The sequence below is a fragment of the Eurytemora carolleeae genome, unplaced genomic scaffold, assembly GCF_000591075.1.
Source record: "Eurytemora carolleeae unplaced genomic scaffold, Eaff_2.0 scaffold387, whole genome shotgun sequence".
Lineage (NCBI taxonomy): Eukaryota > Metazoa > Arthropoda > Copepoda > Calanoida > Temoridae > Eurytemora > Eurytemora carolleeae.
In genome coordinates this window covers 94,420-120,714 of record NW_019396360.1, presented here as the reverse complement: position 1 = coordinate 120,714, position 26,295 = coordinate 94,420, and the positions used below count along the sequence as shown (strand labels likewise).

At 31.8% G+C, this 26,295-nt stretch overlaps 1 protein-coding gene across 1 annotated transcript in view; it reads right to left on the bottom strand.

The window, feature by feature from the left end:
- LOC111701697 (uncharacterized) overlaps positions 1-26,295 on the bottom strand; it is a 41,502-nt gene that overhangs the window by 5,806 nt on the left and 9,401 nt on the right. The window contains exons 5-25 of the mRNA XM_023473098.1: positions 25,790-25,860; positions 22,744-22,827; positions 20,984-21,068; positions 20,547-20,663; positions 19,932-19,997; positions 19,809-19,868; positions 19,030-19,161; positions 15,574-15,693; positions 14,940-15,062; positions 13,641-13,721; positions 12,760-12,843; positions 12,275-12,349; positions 11,290-11,367; positions 8,949-9,053; positions 7,952-8,008; positions 6,011-6,065; positions 4,955-5,094; positions 4,422-4,537; positions 3,328-3,499; positions 2,236-2,373; positions 1,641-1,820 (exon numbers count right to left, since the gene is read on the bottom strand). Of these exons, the coding sequence (XP_023328866.1) occupies positions 1,641-1,820; positions 2,236-2,373; positions 3,328-3,499; positions 4,422-4,537; positions 4,955-5,094; positions 6,011-6,065; positions 7,952-8,008; positions 8,949-9,053; positions 11,290-11,367; positions 12,275-12,349; positions 12,760-12,843; positions 13,641-13,721; positions 14,940-15,062; positions 15,574-15,693; positions 19,030-19,161; positions 19,809-19,868; positions 19,932-19,997; positions 20,547-20,663; positions 20,984-21,068; positions 22,744-22,827; positions 25,790-25,860 (2,139 nt within the window). The remainder of the gene's footprint in view (positions 1-1,640; positions 1,821-2,235; positions 2,374-3,327; positions 3,500-4,421; positions 4,538-4,954; positions 5,095-6,010; positions 6,066-7,951; positions 8,009-8,948; positions 9,054-11,289; positions 11,368-12,274; positions 12,350-12,759; positions 12,844-13,640; positions 13,722-14,939; positions 15,063-15,573; positions 15,694-19,029; positions 19,162-19,808; positions 19,869-19,931; positions 19,998-20,546; positions 20,664-20,983; positions 21,069-22,743; positions 22,828-25,789; positions 25,861-26,295) is intronic.

The following is a 26,295-nucleotide window of genomic DNA, read 5'->3' as shown; positions in this document are numbered from 1 at the left end:
TTTAGGTCTAAAACCGGGCTTTATACTAATTGCCTGAGTCCTTAGGCAGACTGTATAAAAGACTTCCTTTTAAAATTTTGCTAATATTTTTGTGTATTTGAAATGGCAGGATAAAAGGGTTTTCAGAAATGTATATTTTATTATTTTTTGGACATTTTTTGCAAACATTTTCACCACATCACTAGATTTTGCAAAAAAAAATCAATTTTTCAAATTTGCAATTTTTTGCAGATTCTAAAAGTAAAGAACAAGAGCTTTACAATAATGTATCATTTGTCATATTTGGACATCAAACATTGAATTAAGATGCGATGGTCAAATTGACCTCCCTCCCCCCAACGTAACCTGGTTTTCAAGTACCCCAGCAGGGATAGGGTTAACTTTGCCAACTACCTTAACTAAGGATACTTTAATTTTATTTTACAAAAAAATAAATACCGATTTTTCATTCAGTTGATTCTAAAAAGGAATTTAGTCTTTGCCACAAATTTTGATTTTCTAAACTCTTTATCTATGAAGCCCTATAGTCGTATGCCTTAGATATTTCAAACGATGAATTCTGTTAGATCAAATATTCTAAGTTTAAAAAATCAAAGGTTTACACTATCCGATGTAGGATTGGAAAATTTGAATTTTTGGTAAAGACTCAATTCCTTTCCTTAAAAAATAAATACCATTGTTCCCTTTTATTGATAATAACCCCAATGGTGTTGTTTAGATTGAAAAGAAATCAAAGAATTTTTATTTACAAAATTCCATTTCTTTCTATGCCAACTTTTATCGGAGAATTCCCCTTAATGCCAGTTTAATAAGAGGACCCTGCACTTAAAGGGAGTGTCCAGCAATGTATGGTAGTAGAACTGAGATTGCATAATTATTGAGAACTTTTTTGCGATTCATTTTAGACGTTTTTACGGTGCACATTTGTTCAGCAAGGGCACAAATGCAATCTTTAAAATCCTCATAGATTGTCCATTTTCAGTAATGTCCCAATGTTCAAACCATTCGCTGTAGATTTCCTTGAATTTTTTATGAAAAGACGATATTTAAAGAATTTAAAGAAATCTGCGAACAAATTCATTAAGAATAAGAAAATCAATATAATGTTGAAAAAGAAACAATTGATTTTAACATTGATTTATTAACAAATTTCCAATGAGAAATATGTTCCTAAACATCTAATTAGTTTACTGTAGAAATTTTGTTCATTTTTCTTCTTCGTTTTTGAATAACTTTCATAAAACCGATTCTCAAAACCATTCCTCCAAAATGGTCAATCAATGAGGATTTTAAATATTGAATTTTCACTCTTGCTGAACAAATATGCACTGTAAAAACGTCTGATAGATCTCAAATGAATCCTAAAAAATGTCTCAAATACTGTAATCTCAGTTCAACTACCATACATTGCCGGTCACTCCCTTTAATGGTTAGAAGGGGTATTCAAGGAAGAAGGGTATGAAAGACAATCTTCTGGTTTTTACATCTATTCCAAATCTACACTATCTATCTATCTATGATAGCTCACCAAAGCTGAAAAAATATTCTGCCTCTGGATATGTATGACTAGAATAATAAAAAATATGGATAAAAACTATCCCAGATTTAAAAGTGATTGAATGTAATATTTTAAATTTTACCTGAACGTCGTCATTAAAACTATCTGGGCTGTGTAGACCAAAACTGGAATCACTATGCTTCAGCATTGATTTTGCAGGATTTCCAGGTCCGCCATTTTGTTTTGATAGTTCCATCTTGGTTTCAGTGAGATCTTGAACCGGTTCTGTCACGTCGTATTCCTCCTCCTCATCTTCTGGGTCCTGAGAATTAGAAAGAAAAATAAAAAAAACACTATTTTTTGTTCTCACTTTCTTAGAGAAAATACAAGACTTGTACTCATATATATACATACTTTTAATCTTGGGGATCCAGAAATGTGAAATATAAAGACGACATGTTGGTATAATTTACCAGTAGCTAGAAATTCAACCTATCAAGGGTAAAGGGTCTAATTACACTGCAAAATTTCTGCGAATCATGTTTATTGGACTTTAAAGGAATAGAGTCTGTGCCACAAACTCCAATTTTATAATTCATATATCCTTGCAACCTGATAATGTAAACCTTTGATTTCTAACACTTAGATTATTTGATTTAACAACATTAGGTTGCAAAGAATTAGGAATTCGAAAATCAGAGTTTGTGGCAAAGACGCTAATCCTTTCCCGGATTTACCTGAGTGAGCAGTAACAATGAATCACTATGTTTCAAGGTTCCATAGTTCGAGGATCTCTCCGACCCAGTCAATGATTTATCAGTCAGGACGGATTCTGCATCTGTTGTCTCTCCGTCAGTCAAATACTGTCCAGTCGACTGAAAAGTAATATTGCAGAAAACGTTAAAAATGACAAAAACTATTTGGAAATATTATGATCATAAAATTGCTACCAATTACTACTATTAAGATACTGAGTTTTTACTACAAATTCAAATTTTTAATCCCTCTATCTTTGCACCTTTGATATTTATAACTTAATATGACTCTTTGATCTCGCAGAATTCATAGTTTGAAATATCAAAGGTCTCTAACATCATGAGTTGCGGAAATATTGGATTTAGAAAATCCACGTCTTCATGGTAAAAACTAAATTCCTTATTTTATTATAATAAAAAAACAATGCTTGGTAATTTGCAATTTTACGATAAATTTCATTAATGATTTTTATTATTACTTAACTGTAAAAAAAGCCTTTACACTTTGTTAATTATTTCGAATTATCGAAAGCAATTCGAGGTCACAATTTGTTAAATCCCTTACCATAACATTCTCAACATTCTGTTCGAAATGTTCGAAAATAAGACAAGCTAGATTTACGAACAATATTTTGAGTTTATTAACCCTATATCGATGTCCCCCTATGGTTTTTAATTATAACTTAAAAACAGCTTTCACTAGAAGACTCAAACATCTCAACATTTTCAATTTCCTAATTTTGCAAAAAAAATAATTTCGGCGCATATGGTAGAGTAGAGGACATAAAAACAGCTAGTCGGTATTTCAAAATATAAAAAAAAGTCAATAACTTTATTAATTAAGCTTCAGACCTAAAACTTATATATTTGAAACCCCCTTGAAAAATGGATGCAATAACTTTTTTTAACTTTTTTTAAGACCTACCTAGCACCATGACCATTAAAGTTAGAATAGGAACATGTATCTCACACCTCATATATTCTCAACTTTAAGGTGAAAACTATCCCCCCGCCCCCCCCCCATTTATTAGAAAAAATAGCCCAATCGGAATAGAATTAAGAAAATGTTTTTACTTGAAGTATATGCTGCATCTCCACCACTCTCCTGATAACCTCCTCGTTCTTAGCCTCCAGCCTCTCCTCTCCTCTCTTCTTGAGGATAGAGGCCGGACCTCCTTCAGATTTGGAATATCTCCCTCCAAAAGTTGAGTACGGAGATGCAGTCAAATTTGCGTTATCCTCATTCCTAATCAAATAAATGAATCCAAAATTGTTTATACTTTTAAAATCTAAATAATCTACAAAAGCTACAAAAGCTACATCTTCTTTGATGTACACTTTTTGATTGAATAGCATGCAACCGAAAACTAAAGACGGTATACGTAATTACTCTATAGTTGTAGGTTTGATTCACGCTGGTGTAAATTTGTGGTTTACAAACTCTAAAGAAATTGGGGTTTTACCACAAACTCAAATTTTCTAATCCCTATTTATTTGCAACCTGATATTGTAGACCTTTCATATTCAAACTTTTTTCACAAAATAGAATTCATTGTGCTGCAAAGATATAGAGACTAAAATATCAGAGTTTGTGACAAAGACTTAAATCCTTTCTAGCTAGAGAAAAAAAAGAAAATCTTCTAAATTCTTGATCAGAGAAAGGTTTGAATTGTATCATACAGTGAATCCCAGATGTATGAAGACATAGCAAGAGCTTTTTATAATGTCGTATTCGCAACATATTTAGAATCAAAGAACGCTGAACAACGAGTTCAATATATCAATTGCATGTCCTTCATATTTCAGGGCTAATAATTGATCTTGAATTAAAAATAAAAGGCGGTTTTTTATTATTTTTCAAAAACCTATGACTCTACAGTGATGTTTGGATATATTTTCACAAATCGTATGCAATCCTTTGAAGCTGCGAACACCTCAGCAGCTTTCTTTTTGTGCAGACCAATGATGCGGCATTACATCTGTCATAAATTTTTAGATTAATTTTCAAGACGACATCTCGTGCGTTCTTGCTATTTATTCTTATATGTGAGATTGACTGTAGTAAAAAAGATAAGGAGACACATGTCATTAGGTCGACATTTTCTTTAAGCTTTCTCAGAATTATCATGTTTCGTGGGACACTCTGTACTCTTTTTTGTAGAACTTACGTTATATTCTTGTTTTTATCCAGGTTCCCTGGTTCCCCATTAGAGACCATACTCGTGTCTCCATCAGAACCAGAACCAGAATCAGAACCTACCAAGGGAGCTTGAGGACTAGGAATCTGAAAAAAAATATAGTTTTCCAAAGTTTTAACCCATCTGCGAAAAATGTTGCACCGCGTTTCACACAAAAGTGAGTTTGTAAATTTTTATTTTTATTGATAATGCACGAACTGTAATACAAATGTAGCATCTTTTTAACATGTTTAAAATGGCATACCCATTACCCAAGCACTTATTCAAAACATATAATTGTTGTGTTTTGCTTAAAAATTTTTTTGTATTTAACTGAATGTCTTTAAAAAATCTTTTTTTTAGAAAATTGACTTTCCAAAAATATAAAATTGTTAAAAATGAATGTTAAATAAGATGAATCGTAATTCTTCATTCTACTTTTTTATAATAAAATTCTTATAAATGATGCGACACAAAGACAAAATAAGTAAAAAGCTGCAGAAATCTATTAAAAACCAAATTACCTTGAAACCTGGAGGTGGAGGATGGTAGGGTGGATGAGCTCCTAGATCTACTGAATGATCAGGATGAGCAGTATTATCTCCTGATCGAGGGTAATTCCAACCTTGGCTGCGGACACTGTGCTCTCCGCAATAAGGAGGGGCTGAAATAAAACTGGATTATCTTTTTATATCGTTTATGCAGGGTTACCAACATCACAAAAGATGAGACTGTAAAGACGACCTATAACTTTTAAAGGTTTAAGTAAGTCATCTGTCTTAGATATATAGTCTTTGAATAGCTTATAAAAAGATTTGTCAAAGAAAAAACAAGCTTAGAACTGCAGGGAATCATGATCATAGGAAAAAAGGCAGAAAAATTCCGTACAGTCGTCTTTGAAGTCTCATCCTTTGTGGGTAACCCTGTACAATGGTGCAGTGTAATTTGTATCACAATCCCTTTATGTTTAAATCTGGCTAGTATACAATACCATTAGGTGTATTCGTATGTTATATAGAATTTCGTTTAATGCCTAAATCTGGTCGATATTCATATCATCGCTTTCTGTCAGTCTCCATGCTCTTTATGTTAAATTTGTAAACAATCCCTTTGCTTCTAAAGGAATTGAGTTTTTGTCACAAACTCAAATTTTCTAATCCCTGTATCTTTTCAGCCTTGTAAACCTTTGATATAAGAAAATCAGAGTTTGTGGCAAAACTCAATTCCTTGATACCATATAAGATCCGAAAAAATCTAAATCAAAACCCTTTTATATCAATTCGGGTTGTTAAACAGTCCCTTTAAGTTCTATGGCAAGTCCCTGTAAGTGTAAAAACAATTCGACTTGAATTCCTTTATGTCTAAATCTGGTATGTTTTTGCACACACTCTGTTAGAAACTGAGAAATCAGGAAAATTGCTAAATGCAATTTACTGTTCAGGGGTGAATACAATCCTACATTTTTTATAACTAAAAATTCCTTGAAAATTCCTTAACGTCAACTTTTTCCTTTTGCATTTTTAAAAGTACACACTCCCCCTCCCCCTAAGCTCAGCGACCCCCCCCCCTTTCCTGTCCACCCTTTTCCTCCGATAGACCTAAGCCCTGGGGCATCTCCAGATGCTGCATATTGCCCTAGGTTTAATAAACGTTTCCATTCTTTCCTGAAGTTAAAATTATAACCATGGGTATTCAAGGAATTATTTCAGACCCTTTTGTATCAAAATCCATGACAAAAATAATGTTTTACACATATTGTGAGAGTACATGATAATATAGAAAATTATTCGTGGATTAAATTTGTTATCGCCATTTATCTCATAAAAATGTGCAGTGTGGCACTGTGCAGTGTGGCACTGTGCAGTGTGCATCAGTCAATCAGAGTTTGAGACGTAGTTTAATTTAGATCTTGACTTTTCTTTTGATAGGTTGAAAATAGATTTAGAAATTCAGCAATTTCTGACCAGTTCTCCAGTCAAATATTGAATACGACTAAACCAAAAACTTGAGTAACTATGTTAAAGAAAAACAAATTTACCAATGATCTTTGGTATATTAAAAGGTGTTAGGTACTTTCCCAAAGGCATTTTTCCAAGGGCGACTTCGCAAGTGACAATTTCCAAAGTGGCAATTTCCCAAATGTTGTGCAATTTCCCAAGTTGCACCTTCCCAAAGGTTAGGTTAGGTCCTCTGAGGCGCCGCAGGCTGCAATGGGGGCCGAGAGCTGCGGCTAAGATGGGCTAGGGGACCGAGCGCCGTGGCTAGGACAGGTTGAGTGTCGAGCGCTGCGGCTAAGACAGACTTGCGATGTTGCCGCTTGGGAAATTGCACATTTGGGAAGTTGCCAATGGGGAAAATGCACTTGGGAAAAAATTTTTTGGGAATATATCTAACATCTCTTCAAAACCATTAGGATGAAAACAAAAGTAGAACCCATTAATGTCACCTTATATTCACTCTTTATTTTTAAATAATCTATACCTTAAACTAATAAAACGGTATTCTAAGAAACACGTTTATACAATTTCATCATTAATTAACATTTTTCATGTCGGATGCTAATTATTTCAATTCTTAACATTTTCTTATTTTGTATACTCAAACGACAAACTCTCAATTTATTGCTTGAAACTCTTTACAATTGCAGCAATATTTTGTATTGAAAATAAAGATAGAAAACCCATGTGAAAAAGAAAACTGAAATTTGTGCAGTGCACTTAATTTGCTTGGATATTGCAACAGTGTGAATGACAGGCAGTTTCAAACTAATGGAAACCATGACAGCATTGATTTAAAAATTGTTAACAGCAGTTGTCCCAACAGCTAGATAGAATTATGTCCCTGGAAATTTAAAGGGTGTCCCAAAAGAAAGGTGTCCCAATGATTTAAAAGACACATACGCGAAATCATTCATGCTGGAGCTAAATTTTTTGGTTTTGACGTTAACTTTTAAATTTAAAAATAAGTATTTACGAGAGAGTCACACAAGCGATAATATAGAAATGATTTATATAGCTTAGTCCGACAAATTGAACGTCTTTGTCCGACAAATTGAATTTAAATAGCTCTGTCCGAAAAATTGAACGGCTTTGTCCGACAAATTGAATTTAGATAGCTCTGTCCGACAAATTGAATTTAAATAGCTTTTTCCGACAAATTGAATTTAAATAGCTCTGTCCGACAAATTGAATTTAAATAGCTCTGTCCGACAAATCCAATTTAAATAGCTTTGTCCGACAAATTGAATTTAAATAGCTTTTTCCGACAAATTGAATTTAAATAGCTCTGTTCGAAAATTGAACGGTTTGTCCGACAAATTGAATTTAAATAGCTTTTTCCGACAAATTGAATTTAAATAGCTCTGTCCGACAAATTCAATTTAGATAGCTTTGTCCGACAAATTGAATTTAAATTGCTTTTTCCGACAAATTCAATTTAAATAGCTCTGTTCGACAAATTCAATTTATAATAATAATAATAATAATAATAATAATAATAATAATAATAATTCTAATAATGACCTGTAGTACAAGAACTAATTCTTCTGCATCTCTCTCCTCCAGAAGTAAAATAATACTCTAAATAAAAAATTATATTTCTAATGATTTCTTTTCCAACAACTTGGTAGATCTAATTACCAGAGTATTAAAGGGATTGTTTCCCTCAAAGATACTGTAACCGTAATTTTAAGTGACCCTTAACGCAATGATGACATTGCCCATTCACAGCGATACATTAAAAGCTTGGTCTGATCAAGTATGAGTTAGATATCAATGTTTGTAACTAATAAAACTAATTATTTTTATTTAAGATTTCTCAACAAAAGTGATTTGCAAATTTCTACTGCGGGAAAATATATAAGAACTATCAGAAATAAACACGTGTTTCAAGTAAACCGTTGGGAATAGGGCATTGTCATCTTTGTAATTGCGCTTTTAGTCCCTTTAATGCATTTAGTCCCTTTAATGCATTTAGTCCCTTTAATGCATGCTCCCTTTTTAGATAAAGAAATACAACGAATATAATCATTTTTATTGATTTTAATTGTCTACAGTAAGTTTAATAAAGCAGTCAAGCAATCTTATTGGTTAAAGTGACTGGTCAGATTACCTGACTTCTCTTATTGATCCTATTGTCTGACCTCATATTGATCATATTTTCTGACCTCCTATTGGTCATTTTGTCTGACCTCCTATTGGTCATATTGTCTGACCTCTTATTGGTCATATTGTCTGACCTCATATTGGTCAAAAGGAACTGAGTTCTTGCCACAAATTATAATATTTAAATCCCTGGTATCTTTGCATCCAGATGGTGTAAACCTTGATATTTCAAATTTAGACTATTTAATCTTACAGATTTCATAGTTTGAAAAGTAAAGGTCTACAACATCGGATTTCTAAGATATAGGAATTAGAAAATCGAAGATTGTTGCAATAACTCAGTTCCTTTGCATTTCAATGAAAATACAAATATAAATCTACAAATTATATAAATAATGATAATACTAATATTAACCTCTTTATCTGGATCTTTAAGATGAAGGTTGACCCTGCGTGTGACCTCGTCCTCCTTAGTGACCTCAACGTGGTGAAGTTCTTCAATATCACACAGGTTCATTGGCTGGAAGTAAACAGCCAATATATAGATTTTTTAAAGAATAGAAGTTTCGTTTTGCCTCAATGGTTTTATTCGGTTTTCGGATTTAGCTCTCAAATAAACATAGTGGTAACCCGTAGACCAGTAATAATAAAATAAATATAGTCTTTACCACAAACTTGTATTTTCTCATCCATATATTTTTGCAACCGAATGGTTTTTAATATTTGAAACTTGGATTATTTGATCTAATAGAATTCATAGTTTAAAATTTCAAAGTTCTACGGCATTGGTTTGCATTAATATAATTAGAAAAATCTGGAAATTGTAGCAAAGCCTCATTTTCTGTGTTGTGAATTTTGAATTTGTGATTGTAATAACTGATATATTTCTGAATGTGTTCTGGACACGGTTTTAGTAATTTAAACAATGTTAAAAATATACAAAAAAAGCACAGCTACGTCCCACGAAACATGACAGTATGCAAGACGACTTGAATATCGTCTTGATTTTTGATATAATTTGCTGCATTTATTTGTCAACCTTATTTTAGAAGTAAATTTCTAGAGATAAAAATCACAAAATTCCCCTAGTCCTGCCATTTCCAAAATGTGGTCTGCAATTTGTGTGCTTTCAATATTGCCCAAGATATGAACAATTTCGTTCAGATTTCGACAATTTTGCTTTTGTTTAATAAAATTGAAATCTCAACCAAACTCTTTATATCTCCGGTAATATTGAAAGCACAAAAAACGCAGACCACATTTTGGAAATGTCAGGGCTAGGAGAATTATGTGATAATTGTTTCAAGAATCATACATGTTAAAGTAGATGGAGGACTAAATGTCACAAATAAATTCATATATCAAAGACGACTTTCAAGTCGTCTTGCTATTGTCATGTTTCGTGGGACACCCTGTATGTACTGATTTTTCTTCTGTTACGGTTGATTATGAATTTGTATCTTCAAGATTTTTCACTTTTAAATGTAATGTTTTAACATATGAGAAAGTAAAGTCTTCCAATTTAAAATTCTACAGGCAACGCTAGTACTTAATAAATAGTTTTTTCTTCTATTTCAGACCTATAACTAACTACGTACACAACAGTACACAATAGTATACACAATGGCTACACCTTGGATATGAACTAAATTGTTAAAAATTATAAATTATAAATAGACACTAAAATATATCTTAAATACGATTGACTAAAAATCTCAACACTTGCCTCAAACTCTAATTATGGATTACTTTTCATACTAGTTTTGATTTTATTTTTAAAAATAATATTTAGCTTCCAACTTGCTTTCGAACATTCCTGGAAAATATGAAAATGTCGTCTTCATTACCAAAAATCCTCGAAACAGGAATAAATATTTTTATAATTAACTCTCAGACCATAACCATTAAAACATATTATGAAAAATGAACTATATACAAATGTGGCGAAAGATAATCGATGACCATAGGGTGTAATATCTGAATGATTTGTTTGAAATTAAATAGATTTTTTTACGGTCTAAGTCGTATGTTGCATCTTTCTGAATTTGTATGGATAGTGCGTTCTTCGGTATTAGTCGTTTTTAACAATTTTCTCCTTATAGACGCGATCAAAAGCGCTTTTTTATCGCATTAAGCCTATACCCCCTTTCATTTTTCGCGAACACTCCCTTTAAGATCTACAAATACTACATAGCTTAAAACTACTTCAATTAACTAAACTATCCTAAGCTTAACCTGCTTCTTGTTATAGATGAAAACATTAGAAAAAAATCCTAGCTTTATTCGAACAAAAGTTTCCGAGGTCTAAATGATTGGTAAAGTTTATGGTTGAAGTACAACTAAGGTGTCAAGCGTAAAAGAAAAATTGTTTCGCAAAAAGTCCGTATTTTTGCGCTAAAATATTTAGTTTCGTCGCGATTTCTGGACTTTTACGCATCCTTTCGTGAAAAAAATGCGCGCAATTTTTAGAGAAAATTTGTTCCCGCTTTTCGATTAATATTCGATTAATGTAAAAAGAAACTTTAAATTTAACAGTATAGTATTGCAAAAACATTTGATTTTATTTAAGTTTAATGAAGTAGAAAAGTCGATTCGAAATAAAATGAAATTTTTTTTGAGGGCATTTTTTAATGGGGCATGGTGACTGAAAAATACTTGAACTGAAAATTACAAAGAAAAAGTTTTGTAATAATAATTAAAAAGAATATCACATTTTATGTAAGAATGAGTAGAAAAAAATCAGAATAAAATCTTACCACTGTATTCCTCATACTGTCTATTTGACTGACACCAAACTTTTGACTGACCAGGATTACCGTTTCATTGCTAGAATCCTAAACATAAAGAATGTAGTCAAAAAAAATGTTGGAATTTTTTGTTGTTCTTTTTTGATAAATGTATTTTAACAAAAACTTTTAAATCATTTAAAACTTTGTTAAAGACACTTTTTTGAGAAAAACTAGAGTAGGTCAAATTTATGAAACCTTATTAGTACGACTTTGTGACCTCGTAGCTCCTCTAGTTTTGATTTTAAGAGAATATTCAATTATCTACAAAGAATGAGACTTCATAGACGACTGAACACAATTTATAATGTCTATTTCCTTAACTTTATAATTCTGTAAACTAGGGCTGGGCATGTTCCAACTTTTTCAAGCTGTTTCGTTAACGGTTAGTTCCAACCGTTTTTAGTTAACAATATCAATTTTATTAACGGCGTTAACGGAAAATTTTCTACAACCATTGACAGCTCATGCCATTAACGGTAGCGTTTAACGGCGAAAATGGCGGGTAGCGCTGAAAATTTTATAAACGGTTAATTGCAGTATTAAATTAAACAAAAATTTCTTTAACGGTTTATGAAATTGTTAACGGTTGTGAACACAAAAGACGGCATTTGATAACATCAAAACACGATTCAAAATTTTCTTTTTTACAAATGTCGTGCAATTTTGAGCAAAAAAAATTCCACATTTTAAAAAAATCGTTTCGTTGTAATTTTCAACCATTATTTTTTTTTTTTAAATTAATCTAATCTTTGAAACGTCAAATTTATAAGTTTCAGGTCGTCTTTACAGTCTCAGTCTTTGTGGGTAGAATCTGTATCAAAAATTCTGTTTTTTGTTATTTTCAATGACTCTACGTAATAGAGGAGCTATATTATTTAATACATGTAGGATTCTAATCTTACTTCAGTTTTACGTGGATTGAAAATATTATAGAAAATGATTAATTTCTTACGCTCATGGTTGTTGAGAAGCACTTAGCTCCGTAGCTTGGTAGCTCAGAAATGATCTTTAGATAATGCAGTTTCGCCTAAACATTCAAATATTAATTACTATTAATTACTTGAAAAATGTCGTCTTCTTTGAAAAAGATAATCATTGAAAAAATGTTACTCCCTACATATTCTCTGAATGACTTCCATGATATAAAGATAGAAATATTTTTAAAATAAGATTTTTAAAAATGTATAAAAACTATGTTTTTCTACCAGAATTTTGATTTAAAAAAGGTCTAGAGTACTGAAAACTGTGTTTAATGACGGAAATATTTTGAAAAAAATTTAGCCAAAAAAACCTAAATTTTAGCGGCAGTATAAAAGACGACAATTATTTCCCTGTTTTCTGGAAACTAGTTACTACTACTGTACGATATATGGTTGCAAAGATATAATTGAATCAGAAAATTAAAGGACGAGACAAAAGATCAATTGTTTTACCAACCTGAAGTCCAGTTAACGACTTTTGTCCATTTGCTACAAGATTCTGGTTCAGCTTTAGGAAATGTCCTAACAGTTTCCGTAATTCCTAAACAATACTTATATTAGGAAATGTCCTAACAGTTTCTGTAATTCCTAAACACATACTTATATTAGGAATGGTCTTAACAGTTTCCGTAATTCCTAAACACATACTTATATTAGGAAATGTCCTATCAGTTTCCGTAGTTCCTAAACACATACTTATATTAGGAAATGTCCTAACAGTTTCCGTAATTCCTAAACACATACTAATATTAAGAAATGTCCAAACAGTTTCCGTAATTCCTAAACACATATTTATATTAGGAAATGTCCTAACAGTTTCCGTAGTTCCTAACCAAATACATATTTTAGGAAATGTCCTAACACTTTCAGTAATTCCTAAAAAATACGTATTTTAGGAAAAAACTTGATTTTTCTACTAAACTAAATTTCCTTTTAAAGAGGCCAAAAACATTGGAAACAATTTACAGAATTTTTATTATTGAACTAGTCCACTGGAAACTATTCCACTAGAAACTATTTCCACTGGAAACTATTCCACTGAAAACTATTCCCCTTGAAACTATTCCACTGGGAACTATTCCACTGGCAACTATTTGCACTGGAAACTATTCCACTAGAATATATTCTACTGGCAACTAAGTAGCTGTAAGACCAAGTTTTTAGTTTAAATCGTGAATTAAAGTTTGTAGAGATTAGATCCACAGATTAAAGGAAACATTTAATTTCCAGAAGTAAAACAGTCAAAAAGAACAATAGATGTTTCCAAAAATTATTAAAGAAATAAGTTCAAGAAAATCCGCAAAATAGTAAAATAAACTCCGTTACATCTGTACCTACCTTCTTTTTTATGGAATCTACCAAACTGATCGGGATAAATCTTTCCAATCCACACTCCTTCTCAACCCCTTTTACTGTCACCTAAAAGATGGAAAAATAATGTTTTTATGATTTTCAACGAGACACTATTTGAAAAAAAATCTGATTTAGAACGGTACCATTTGAATTACAATGATGAAGAGATGGTTGGTAAAAAAAGAACAAATTTTAATGAGAAACCGCGGGCATTTATCCAAATTTAAAATAAGTATCGATGTAAAACCACATATGAGAGACCATTTAAACAATAAAAGGCAAGAAAATTCAATTCAAAAGATGTAAAATTTTGTTATTTCAGGAATTATAAACTTAATATTTGAGAATTAAAGATCAAATTGAAAAAGATAAAAAAGATATCATTTTGTTCAACACACATCTGGAATCACAGCTGTTGAACTCTACAACTGCTGGTGACAGAAACTTTGATAAACTACTTGAGAAATGGAAACAAAAATATGTATTAATGTAATTTAAAGATTATAGAGCGTCATATTGGACTATCTCCAAGCTTTCACGCCAAAATACGCACATAATACTCGAAAAACCTAGTATTTTCAGCATACATATGTTTATGTTATTAGCAATATATAATTTTTAAACTGACTCTTTTTCTATAACACGATACAATATGATGTGGGATCCACCCTGTAGATTTTCAAAACTTTAAACTTTAAACTTTTATCCAAGTGGTTTGGTTTATTCCTTATTTTCTTTACGGTACATTTCGTTAGATCATTTTCAAATTTCATTTCAATTAATTTAAAAAATGTTGCGTTACAGTTTTATTTCAAGATTTTTAAAATAGATTAAACAAATCAGTAATCAAGAAACATGAACGAAATGCAGTCGGACCCTTAGGTGGAATCTAAAGACGACATTTTATCCATGAGTATTTGATGTTGTTGTAAAGCAAGCGATTTTACCAGAAGCTTTAAAGTGCAATGGAAAACTATTATTACTTGAGTATTTCACCTTTTCTAAGGTTTTATGGGTATTTAGTATTTACTGTATATTAGTTATAACTGAACTTCATCAAGGTTTGGGTTTCTGAACCTTGAAGACATTATATTTAGGGTTTTAATTAAATAATTATATGGAGCTCTTTAGAACTGTTCCCGCATATTTCATGGCTATTTAACTATGTTTATAATTACTGAGATTTGGGTATAATTGTAAAAACCCATTGAAAAATTGTCAACACGACATTTTATAAATTCTTTTGATGTTTCCGAAGTTCTGGGTTAGACTGTATATTTTTACCTTATTTCCTGAAGCTAGTCCTGAAGCTACGGCGTGCTGATACAGATGAAGGGCGGCCAGGCGCAGCGCTACTTCGTATTTTAATTCTGGGGCAAACCGTTCTTGAACAACATCGTTGCAGCACTAGATCAATCAACGTTAGCATTTTTACGAGAATAAAACTTTTTTGATAATCCACGTTCAAAGTACAATTTGTACAATAAGTTATTTAGACACTCTGAAAACTGAGATGTGGACAAGGTTATAATGCAAGGAAAGTTATTTCAGAGGTGTATGAATCTTTTGTACTGCAGTGTACTGTCTCTGGGATGTAATGTAAACACAAGACGGATGTCACAGCCTGACATGGGATCCATCTTTTACATAAAAAATCAATGAAACATTCTGGCCATAGGAAACTATTATGTGAATTATCAAAATTTTTCAAATGCAATGCTTTTATCCTCCTCGGATACTAAACGAACACTGATGCACCCATTCTTGTTTACAAATTTCGCCCTGAGAGAACTGGTTATAATATTTACGCACTACGCAATTAACTTTCCTTGCATTATAACCTTGGATGTGGATATCTTCTTTGTTTTTATTTTACTTAACACATCACTCACTGTTCTCACTGTATACATCCATGTACCTGTACAAAAAGGTATTCCAGGGCAACCGAATCTTTACGCAGAAGTTCGTACGCATCTTTGGGAACAAATGTTACGCGGAACAGACAGCGTAAATTATGAGCTCCAGGACGGGAGGCGATCTAAAAAAATATTTTGTCAAAGCAATTTTTAAACCCTGGTGGTTTACCGTGTACACCTTTGGTATTTCAAACTTTGATTATTTGATCTAATTCTTAATATCTAAGGTTTTAAATACATTGGTTTGCAAAGAAATAAGAATTAGAAAATTTGAATTTGCGACAAAGCCTCATTTAAGTCTGAAAAAAAATTGATACAAAAAATTAACAGTTTCATTATAAACATATATAGGCCGAAAAAATATTAGGGATTAGAAAATTTGAGTTTGTGGCAAAGACTCAATTTTTTTGGGACTTTACCCAACAACTATTTTACTAGACCAACAACAGCTAGATATTTAAACTATCTAAATGCTATATATTCCATTTAAGTATCGTTTTATTGGTTTTTGGTGACAAAGGAGTAAGTTTAAACAAAATTTGTAAACCATATGGTAAATTTGTAAACCATATGGTAAATTTGTAAACCATATGGTAAATTTGTAAACCATATGGTAAATTTGTAAACCATCCATATGGTAAATTTGTAAACCATATGGTAAATTTGTAAACCATATGGTAAATTTGTAAACCATATGGTAAATTTGTAAACCATATGGTAAATTTTGTTGGAAAACTTTTTCTAGTTTTTCTAAAAAGTTTTGAATTTTGGGCTTCGAGGGGGACAGATGATTATGGTTTAAAAATACTGTTTTGTTAGATTTTCAATTATGTTCCTACTCTTTTTATTTTATTAAATATCTCATTTAGATGAAAAGGATTTTAACAAATCATTTAAAATTATATTTATTAAAACAAAGTTCTGTTGAAAGATTGAACATCTCCACATAGATAAAATGTTTCAGATTAGACGGTTTCTAACCAAAATGACTTGGTTTTGCATATTCTAAATCTGTGCCAAAAACCGCAGAGTCTTGTAAGCCGAGAGTTTATATATATTTGGTGGTATATTACCCGGAAACGGAAATGGTAGGATGGAGAACCATCAAACATCGTTACTTCCGGTTAGATGAGTTTAGCAGATTAGAACCATGATCTTTACAAGACTTTATTATTTAGATCCTTTAAAAAATGAAATACTAAAGCCCGATTGAGGCAACCCACCCCGGTCTAACCAGAGTGAGAGGAGTTCGGTTGTTTCTATTTAAAGTCATATGCGTTTTGGTTTATAATTTAACAATGTATAAAGTTACGGATTTGTTTGTTTAATACTTTTCATTCAAAAAGTATATGTCGGCAAAAAATTATATCAGAAAAAGGCAAAAAAGTTATGTTTAATAGGTCAAATTGTGATTGAAAGTCACAGCTTTTTGGAATATTGACGGAACCTTTAAATCCACGTGAACCCAAATATATTTCGTCCTAATTGGTCCATTATCAGGTTTTCCCTTAAAAATTTCACATCATAAATATTATTTATTTTTTAAATTTTGATCTGCAACGATTCTGCGAAAGGAATTGAGTCTTTGCCACAAACTCAAATTTTCTAATAGCTATAAATGTATCTATGCCATTTGGTTGCAGAGATATAAGGATTAGCATATCATAGTGTGTGGCAAAGACTCTATTCCTGTTCTATTATTGTTTTATATTACAAGACAGTATATATTACTAACGTAACAATGTTGATTAATTCTAGAAAAGAGGCGCGAAACACCCTGACTTGAGGCTGTTAATAGAAAGGCATAGCACAGTAGGGGGGCAGACGATAAGAAAGATGTTTTCCAAAAACCAGAAAGTAATAAAGAAGTATAAGATAGGGAAGGAAGTATAAAGACCAATAAAATGTGAAGAAATGAAAGTCACTGTCTAAGAAAATATACATTAGGAGGAACCCATGCATAGATTTGTGTACTTCAGTTCCTGTCATTAAAATAAACAAAACTAAACTTAAGCACTTTTTTTCATTCATAAACTGCATTACAGTTTTGTAAACAAATATTTGTAGTGTTCACCAGCAGTATATTGAAGAACTGGATAGTCAAAGGCTTTCTTAAGGTCTAAATGTAATATTTGCTTGTACGGTAACATAAAATACAGTATATAGAATATACACATTAAAACAAAGTAAATTTTACGTCATTTTAGATTTTATAGATTTCCAACCATAGCTCATCTTATTTAAGAAATATTAAAAAGAACAAAAAGATTTTAATCTATAGCATTGAACAAAATAATTTTTATCTTCTCATTCACATAGGAAGACGACTTTTAGACTATAACAAGTTCAATGAGCTTGAGACAAAACAATGGAGTTCAAACCGACCCATTAGTTTTAATTAAGAATTTTAAAAATGTCAAGCAAAAATTTGTATTGTGAAACAGCATCAAATAGACATAAGTATTGCTATAATTCCTTGTTTTCTTGTTATCACTGTATGTACGTATAGTTAACTTTGATTACATAAAAATCTTTTCATTTTCTCCATAATATGATCATTAGTTCATAAAAATTATCAGTACTTTCCTTATCATTAGTTTTTAATATTTTTTACTAATTTTCTTCTCTTTCTTTTCTTTTCGTGCAATTTCCCAATCTATATATAAATTTGGCTTGTCTGTTTGCTTGTTTGTATCCAATAAACGTCAAAACAGCTGAACCGATCGTATCCATTATGTGGGACCTCACGTGGCCCCAGGGAAGGTTTATGAATGATCAAAATTTACAATTTTGTGCTTGAAAGTTTATTTTTTATTTTTTTTTATTTTGAAAATGCGCGAAAAAGCTTATGAAATCCGCAAACTTTTTTTTTTATACTGTACAAAGAGCATATGCTCACAGATAAAGCCACAATTAAAAGTTAAAACAGAAGATGGGCGCGAAGTGCCCTAAAAGCCTAGTTTTGTTATATTTTCTTTAATTCCGTGAATTATATTGAATGTTTCGAAGTGAAGAAAATAACTTTGATAGTTTCCAATTCCTTTCTCACTTTTTCAGGATTTTACTTCATAATTCTTCCCAGCAAATACCAACTAAAGCAATAAAAATATAGTGTCGCATTTCCCCACCCCTATACAAACCAACTTAAGATCAATTTGCTTGTTTTGAAGCCGTATCTGTTCACTATCTAATGATCAACTGCATTTAATATTTGGACCATATTAGATTAATCCTTTCCAAGAGATTTAGTAAAGAATAAAGAAGGATATGCAAAAAAGAAGGAAAAGGGCATTAAAAACGAAAATAAGTTTTAAATTTTCTACACAGTTTTATTTACACTCTTGATGTATTTTTATTTTTCTAAACTCAAATTTGCAAAGATTAGAAAGTTTAGAAAATCAGAGTTTTGAAAAAACACTTGCTCCTTTCATTTTGTTCAACAATAAGAAAGTTCTGACCTTTGAAAGCGTATCTCTGGGATTCAAGAGGGTCAACTTGTTCCTCTTTAAACTCTTCACGTGCTCCACAACAAGGGAGAAGATTCCCATAGCGGTCAACCCAAGCTTAGCTTGAAGAGAATCAAGAACATCCTAATCATCATCATTTTTAAATCAAGGTTGAGAAATTCCTGAAAGAACTGGTAAAAATCAGCTATGTCAGTTTGAAGCAATCAATTTTTTTAATTATTTTCAAGACATCAGCTGTTTAACTATTTTGAAGGAATCAGCTGCTTAACTAAATTATGGATGAACCAGCTGTTTAACCATTATAGAAGAATCAGCTGTTTAACTATCGTGGAGGAATTAGTTGTTTAACTGTTGTTGACGAATCAGCTATTTAAATATTAGCCAGCTGTTTAACTATTGTGGCAGGCGATAATAACAATTTAAAGAAGACGACTTTTTACTTTACATACTTTTTTCGAATTACAAATTTACAAGTAATTAAAGAGATGCTTTTTTAATTGACAGCTTCTCTCTTGTTTCCATGTTTTTGTGAATCCATGTTGTTTAAAAGCTTGATATAAATTAAAATTGAAATCGAAATTCGTCTTCATTATATTGATATTTTCGCCTACCACCGTATTGTAGAAGAATTGGATGTTTAAATATAGTAGAGGAATCGGTGCTTAATTATTATTGAGGAATCAGCTGTTTAACTATTGTAGACGAATCAGCTGTTTAACTATTGTAGACGAATCAGCTGTTTAATTATTGTAGAAGAATCAGCTGTTTACCTGAACAGTAGTAGAAGAATCATATTTGAAAGATTTAGTTTGCCCGTTTTCCAAAAACACCTAAAAAAATAGATATGAAAAAATCATTTTCTTTCTTAATTTTTTAATTTTTATAAAGTTTACCTTTAGAACGTTAGGCATAAGAGGAACCACGCTATCAGATGATGTAAGTGCACTGTGACTGGTTGGCTAAAATATGTATACAGTGAGAAACACAAAACTGTGCAATAGGAAAACGACACCAAAGCAATAATTCATTTAATAAATGTGTTATTAAACAAATAGTTTTACTAATAACTTATAAAACTACTTTTTAAGTGAAATGGGACTGTTTACACTGCACAATTACTGTGTCTAATATTTTATTGTACTATAATTTAAAGTAACAACTTGAGTCTAAATGTCGCCTTTCTATTCCAGAGTTTTCTGGTTCTAATACAAAAAATGCATGTTTCATCCTATAATGTTTCTAATCTTATAAATGTCTTATATATGTAAAATATTCCATCAACATCAAATAAGATATACATTTTGTTTGAAAAGATCTTTTTATTGTATTCTTATTTCCTATCGAAAGTTTGAATGTTGATGTTTTCAATTTATCGTGCTTAAAATCCCATAACGAAATAATGGTGCCTGCAGTAGAAGATACATATAATGTAATATACATATGGCTATGGAGGAATATTTTTAGATTCAATTCATTTTTGAAATGTCTAAGATAATGAAAAATCTTACATTGAAGAGCGGTGAGCCGTTGATATCCACACTTTCAGCAAACCTAACTCTACTTGGATTTGATTTCAGTTTTGCCTTCTTAGCAGCAGACAGAAGGGCAGATTTTCGACTAGAACTCTAAAAGAAATAGCGATATATCAAAAATCCCCCAAAATTCATAATCTTATTTTGTAAATATTCCTCATAAATAATAGTTAAAGAACTGATTGTTACTTTTTGTTACATTTAGACTCATGAAAAGTTTGACGGCTTCATAAAAAGTCTGGTCTTTTGCCAAAGTTTATGAGCTAAGAGCGTGCCAAGTAATTTTCACCAAACATGGTTTCTCTCTCAGAAAAAGAAATCCCAACCTAATTGAAGAGAATAAAGTTAGAAACAATTCCTTTGTGTGGCAGGAAACAAGACGACAAGTCAAATTGATTCATTAATTTACTCACATTATCGAGGGGTGGTTGGCAGACGACCAGTGAGACTGTTTCCCGGCAATTACGCACTAGTTGTATCACGTGATCACGTGGCGCCCTGAATGCAGAAGCCATGTTTAAATCGTCAGCAGTAAAGATTATAATTATACAGCTTATACAAATGTTTAAACTCAACTCTGAATCTAATTGTAAAATTATTTTGTGGGGAAAACATTAAAAATGTGTCTAATGTGATTAAAACTAGGGGAAAGACAAATTAATTTTTAACTGATCTACATTTTGTCTCATAGTTTGAAAAACAGTTCGGTGCCTTCCCTCTTTTATTTTACATATTTAAGCAATGAATTTAAGACTAAAAGGCATAAATGTTTATTAGGAAAAAATGTTCAATTCATGTTTTTGAAACACCCTGTATACTGCAAAAGAAAAGGAATATTCTGTAGCTTGAGGAAAACATTAAATATTTTTTTAGTTTAAGCGATGATTTATGTTTTGTCCTCGGTGCTTAGAATTCAGAAATTTACAACCATCTGGCTGGAATACAAAACAGAAAAAGTTAAATTTTTGACAAAATTCTTACAAGTTTTTATGGCAAAATGTGTTCAACCTACAAAACTACTTAAAAAGGCATATAAAACAAGACCTTCAAAACCGTGGAATAGACCAAATTCAAGCTATCTTTTAAGTAAATTTTATTTTGTGTGAATAAGTACTTTTATGCAGTACACTGGTCCCGGAAATCAACTTAGTAGGTAAAATGGGTTTGTGTACTGTTCATTGGACTTTTCAAAATCATAATAGTATTCTATCGTCTTCCTATTCCATAGTTTTATGTGTCTCACTAATATATTCAGAACTAGATGTAAATACAATTAAGGTACTATCTTTAAAATAAATATGACGTGTTTGTTTGTGTCAAATAAATGGCTAAGCCGATTCGGCCCCCAATGTTTTGGTGGCAAATTCACACGATCCCAGGAAAGGTTTATATTTTTTATATATTTTTTAGGTTTGAGTTTTATAATTGCGAAGAAAAAATGTCCGCTTTAAACGCAACTTTCAAACGTTTTAACTGTTGGTAGAAGACGAGGCCCTCAAATCTACTATTTTTCATTTTTCTAATATCCAATAGAGTGTAATATTTATAGATAAATGCTATAAAGAAAATGTAAGAAATAGATATTCCCTCTATTCTGTATTTCCCTTACTTTTGTAAACAATTCCCCAATACTTCATCCAGATTTTTGCAAAATTTGATATTATTCATATTTTCTAAAGAAATTGAGTCTTTGTCATAAACTCTGATTTTCCAATCCCTATATCTTTGCAACTAAATGTCATAGACCTTGGATATTTTAAACTATGAACATTGTTAGAGATAAAAAAAAGATCAAAAGTAACAGGTTGCAAAGATATAGGAATTAGAAAATTTGAGTTTGCGGCAAAGATTCAATCCCTCGATCGAAGGGACTGTCCCTTGAAGGGACTGTCCGCGTAACTTTAAGAATGTCGAAAGGATTCACAAAGATACTTCAAATAGTTTAAGAAAAGTTTTAAATCTAAAAACTTTTGAATTTTGAATCTCAGGATCAAGCATTGATCTCCATCTTCTACAGATTAATCTAATTCCTTTTCGTCCTTTTATTTCAACCTTTGTTGAGGTTTCAAGCATTGATCCACAAATTCAAAAATGCCCACATTGGATATCGAGAATGAACGTTCAAGATTATCAAGTTACAAACAAAAAATGTCTGATTGGATAAAAAGTGAACCTGGCAACATCTTCTCCATTAATTGTTAATATTTGGTCTCCAGGCATCAATTTGTCCACACTAGGCCCTCCTCCAGTTACAAACCTAATCAAAAAATATATCATGTTGTTCTAATCTAACACATTTATTATATTACAAGCTTTGGAACCCAACGTTGTTCACATTACTCGCGTCGTTTACCCGCACTTAGTCGTAAATTACGATTTTAGCTTTTTTTTACTCAACTTAAAATCTTAAAACATTCCCATGGTTCTCCCGAGTTCCCCAATCAAAATTTGAGACAAATGGTCAGGGTGTTCCTGAGTTATGATCTGACAAACTAAATAGAAAGACAAACATAGATTACAGCTTTATATGTATATATAGATATTTTGAGCATGCATCACTATTTTAAATATCTTACTCATCGTAGCATGCACCAGTCAGATTAGAGTGTGTACATTCTCACCAGTGCTTAACAATTCGATCCGGCTCTACTCTGCGATTGCTTAGCACTACTAAAAATGCACACACTCGCCTCTGACTTGTGCTATGATAAGTAGGTAAACTTAAAGCAGTGCAAATCGGCTAAATTATATGTAGATTAGTGTAAGTGGATAAGCCTGCACATAAAAGATACGGAAAGTTTGATGTGCATGATCACAGTAGCTGAAAGATTGATGTGCACAAACTACCCCAATAGCTGAAAGATTGATGTGCACGGACAACCCCAATAGCTGAAAGACTGATGTGCACGGGCAACCCAAATACTGAAAGATTGATGTGCATAGACAACCCCAATAGCTGATGGATTGATGTGCACGCGGAAAACCCCAATTGCTGAAAGATTGATGTGCACAGACAACCCAATAGCTGATAGATTCATGTGCACAGACAACGCCAATAGCAGAAAAATTGATGTGCACGGATAACCCCAATAGCTGATAGATTGATGTGCACAGATAGCCATGAAAACTAAAGACTGATCGGCAAGGACATGGGCAACGCTGTGTATTTCTGCTAGCCTCCTTTACTTAGCTTAATTATTTTTTTATTTTTTATTTATTAGACTTTGAGTTCTGAATGATGCTAGATGAATAAATATCTTCAAAAGAATTATATTCATATATTTCTTGATGAAAGAACATGCTTGATATATTGTCGGCCATGAAACATTATTCATAAACAATATAAAGATTTGGTTCCGCCTCATATATTGACTTTCTAAGTTCTGCGTATATTGTTCTAGAGTGTCCGGCTATGTACCACGGTTTACTGTCTATGTACCACGGTTTACTGTCTATGTACAAGAGTGCTGTCTATGTACCAGAGTGCTGTCTATTCACCAGAGTGCTGTCTATGTACCAGAGTAATGTCTATGTAGCAGAGTGCTGTCAATGTACCAGAATGGTGTCTATGTAACAGAGTGCTGTCAATGTACAGGAGTGGTGTCTATGTACCAGAGTGCTGTCAATGTACAAAAGTGGTGTCTATGTACCAGAGTGCTGTCAATGTACACGAGTGGTGTCTATGTACCAGAGTGCTGTCTATGTACCAGAGTGGTGTCTATGTAACAGAGTGCTGTTTATGTACCAAAATGGTGTCTATGTACCAGAGTGCTGTCTATACACCGGCCCAAATTGTTTGTGGTACCTCACATGATCCCATGGAAGGTTTATGAATGATCAAATTTGCCTCCAACAAAATTCGATTTCCAATAAATTTTTAAAATCCAAGATATATGTTTATGAAATCCTCAACCTGTTTTTGTTTTTGTTTTACAATTTATACAAAGAAAAAAATGTTCACAATTGAAAAAGAAGATGTGTACGAATCGTCTTAAAAGCCTATTTATCAATATTCCTATTAAAAACTAAATATACAATAAAAATAAATCCGAAGTTTAAAAATGCACAAGCCGTGTCCCGTAAAATAATAAAAAGTTTCTATTTAAGGTTAGGCGTAGTATCAACTTCATCAAAGGAATGGATTGGCTTCCCACTTTCTTGGTGTGAAACTCTACCACAAAACTCAAATGCGAATCTAAGGCTAAAAAAACTTATCTTATTTTACAAAATATAGGTGATAAGTTTTTCTCCAGGAATATCGATACAATTCTATCTTTTTTTATTGATTCTTTTATATTGTTTTCAAACTTAATTATTGCTAGAAAGAAAAATGATGATGATATTCTTAAATGGTTAAAACAAAACTAGAACCAAGTTGCTTTACAGGAAAAAATAATATTATTTTTCGAAAGATTCGAAAAAAGATGTTTACTTGTATTCAGCTTTGAGTTAAACAAATTTATCAATCAACCCGGCTATCAGCATAAAAACCAGATTTATCAAACAGAAAAACCTTGTTTATCAGGCATAAAAATCAGTTTGTCAGCGATAAAAACCCAGTTTGTCAGCCTTAAAATCCGGGTTTTCTCCTAGAAACGATTTATCACCCAGATAAACCGTTTTTATTATGGTTGATACACCGGGGTTTTTCAGGTTGATAAACCATTAAAAACCGGTTTATCAGGCTGAAAAACCCGGTTTCTTAACCAGAAAACAAAACCCGGTTTATCTGTCTGACAAAACCTAACAAATATGTTTTTTTATAGAACTGTCATTGTAATTTCAAGTGACCCATCTTTTAAACCTTTGTCTGATCAATAATGTGGAAATCAAAGTCGTTCTTCCAGTTTGAAAAGTGATCTATTCTAACAATTTTCTTTTTTTGTGTAGAAACCGCAATTAAAATTAACAAACGAGTTGAGTTTTTGCCACAAAGTCTGATTTTCTAATCTCTACATCTTTGTAACCCAATGTCGTAGACCTTAGATATTTCAAACTATTGATACTTATAGATAAGATAATCTAAGATTGAAATATCAAAGGTTTGCATTAAAAGATTGCAAAGATATTGGAATCAGAAGATTTTAGTTTGTGGCAAAAACTCAATTCCTTTTATGGAAAATATGAGGAATATCCTGATCAGACGAAAATTTACAGGGTATCGTTGTTATTCGCACATGCCACTCGAAATTACGCCTAAAGATACTTTATTTATTCACCTGACTATAACAGGTTTCTCCGACCCAGCAACAAAACCAAACCCCAGCTCTGGGTGTCTCTCAAGAGTTACCTAATTAATTTAAGAGTAGTCAGCATTATAAACTTGAAATCCCCGCCCCCTGTCTTTATGTAGGTGTATTATTCCCTCAAGGATAATTCTCAAGAATACTTTAATCTCAAAATGCTTCAATCACAAAGGCACTCCACAAATTTCTGAAATATCGTAGTTATGTATATAAATATATGCAACATGTAATGTATCTTCATTAGCAATTTTTTGGATTACATGGAAGATTTGTGTTAGCTAAAAATAGCTAAATATATATAAACAACGAGATTAATGAAATGTGTTTGCACAAAATCATATTATAATAAAATAAACACCAAAGGAATTGAGTCTTTGTCGCAAACTCCGATTTTCTAATCCCTAAATATTTTGGAACCCAATGTTGTAGACCCTTGACATTTCAAAAAATTGATTTTGATATATCGAATAATTTAAGTT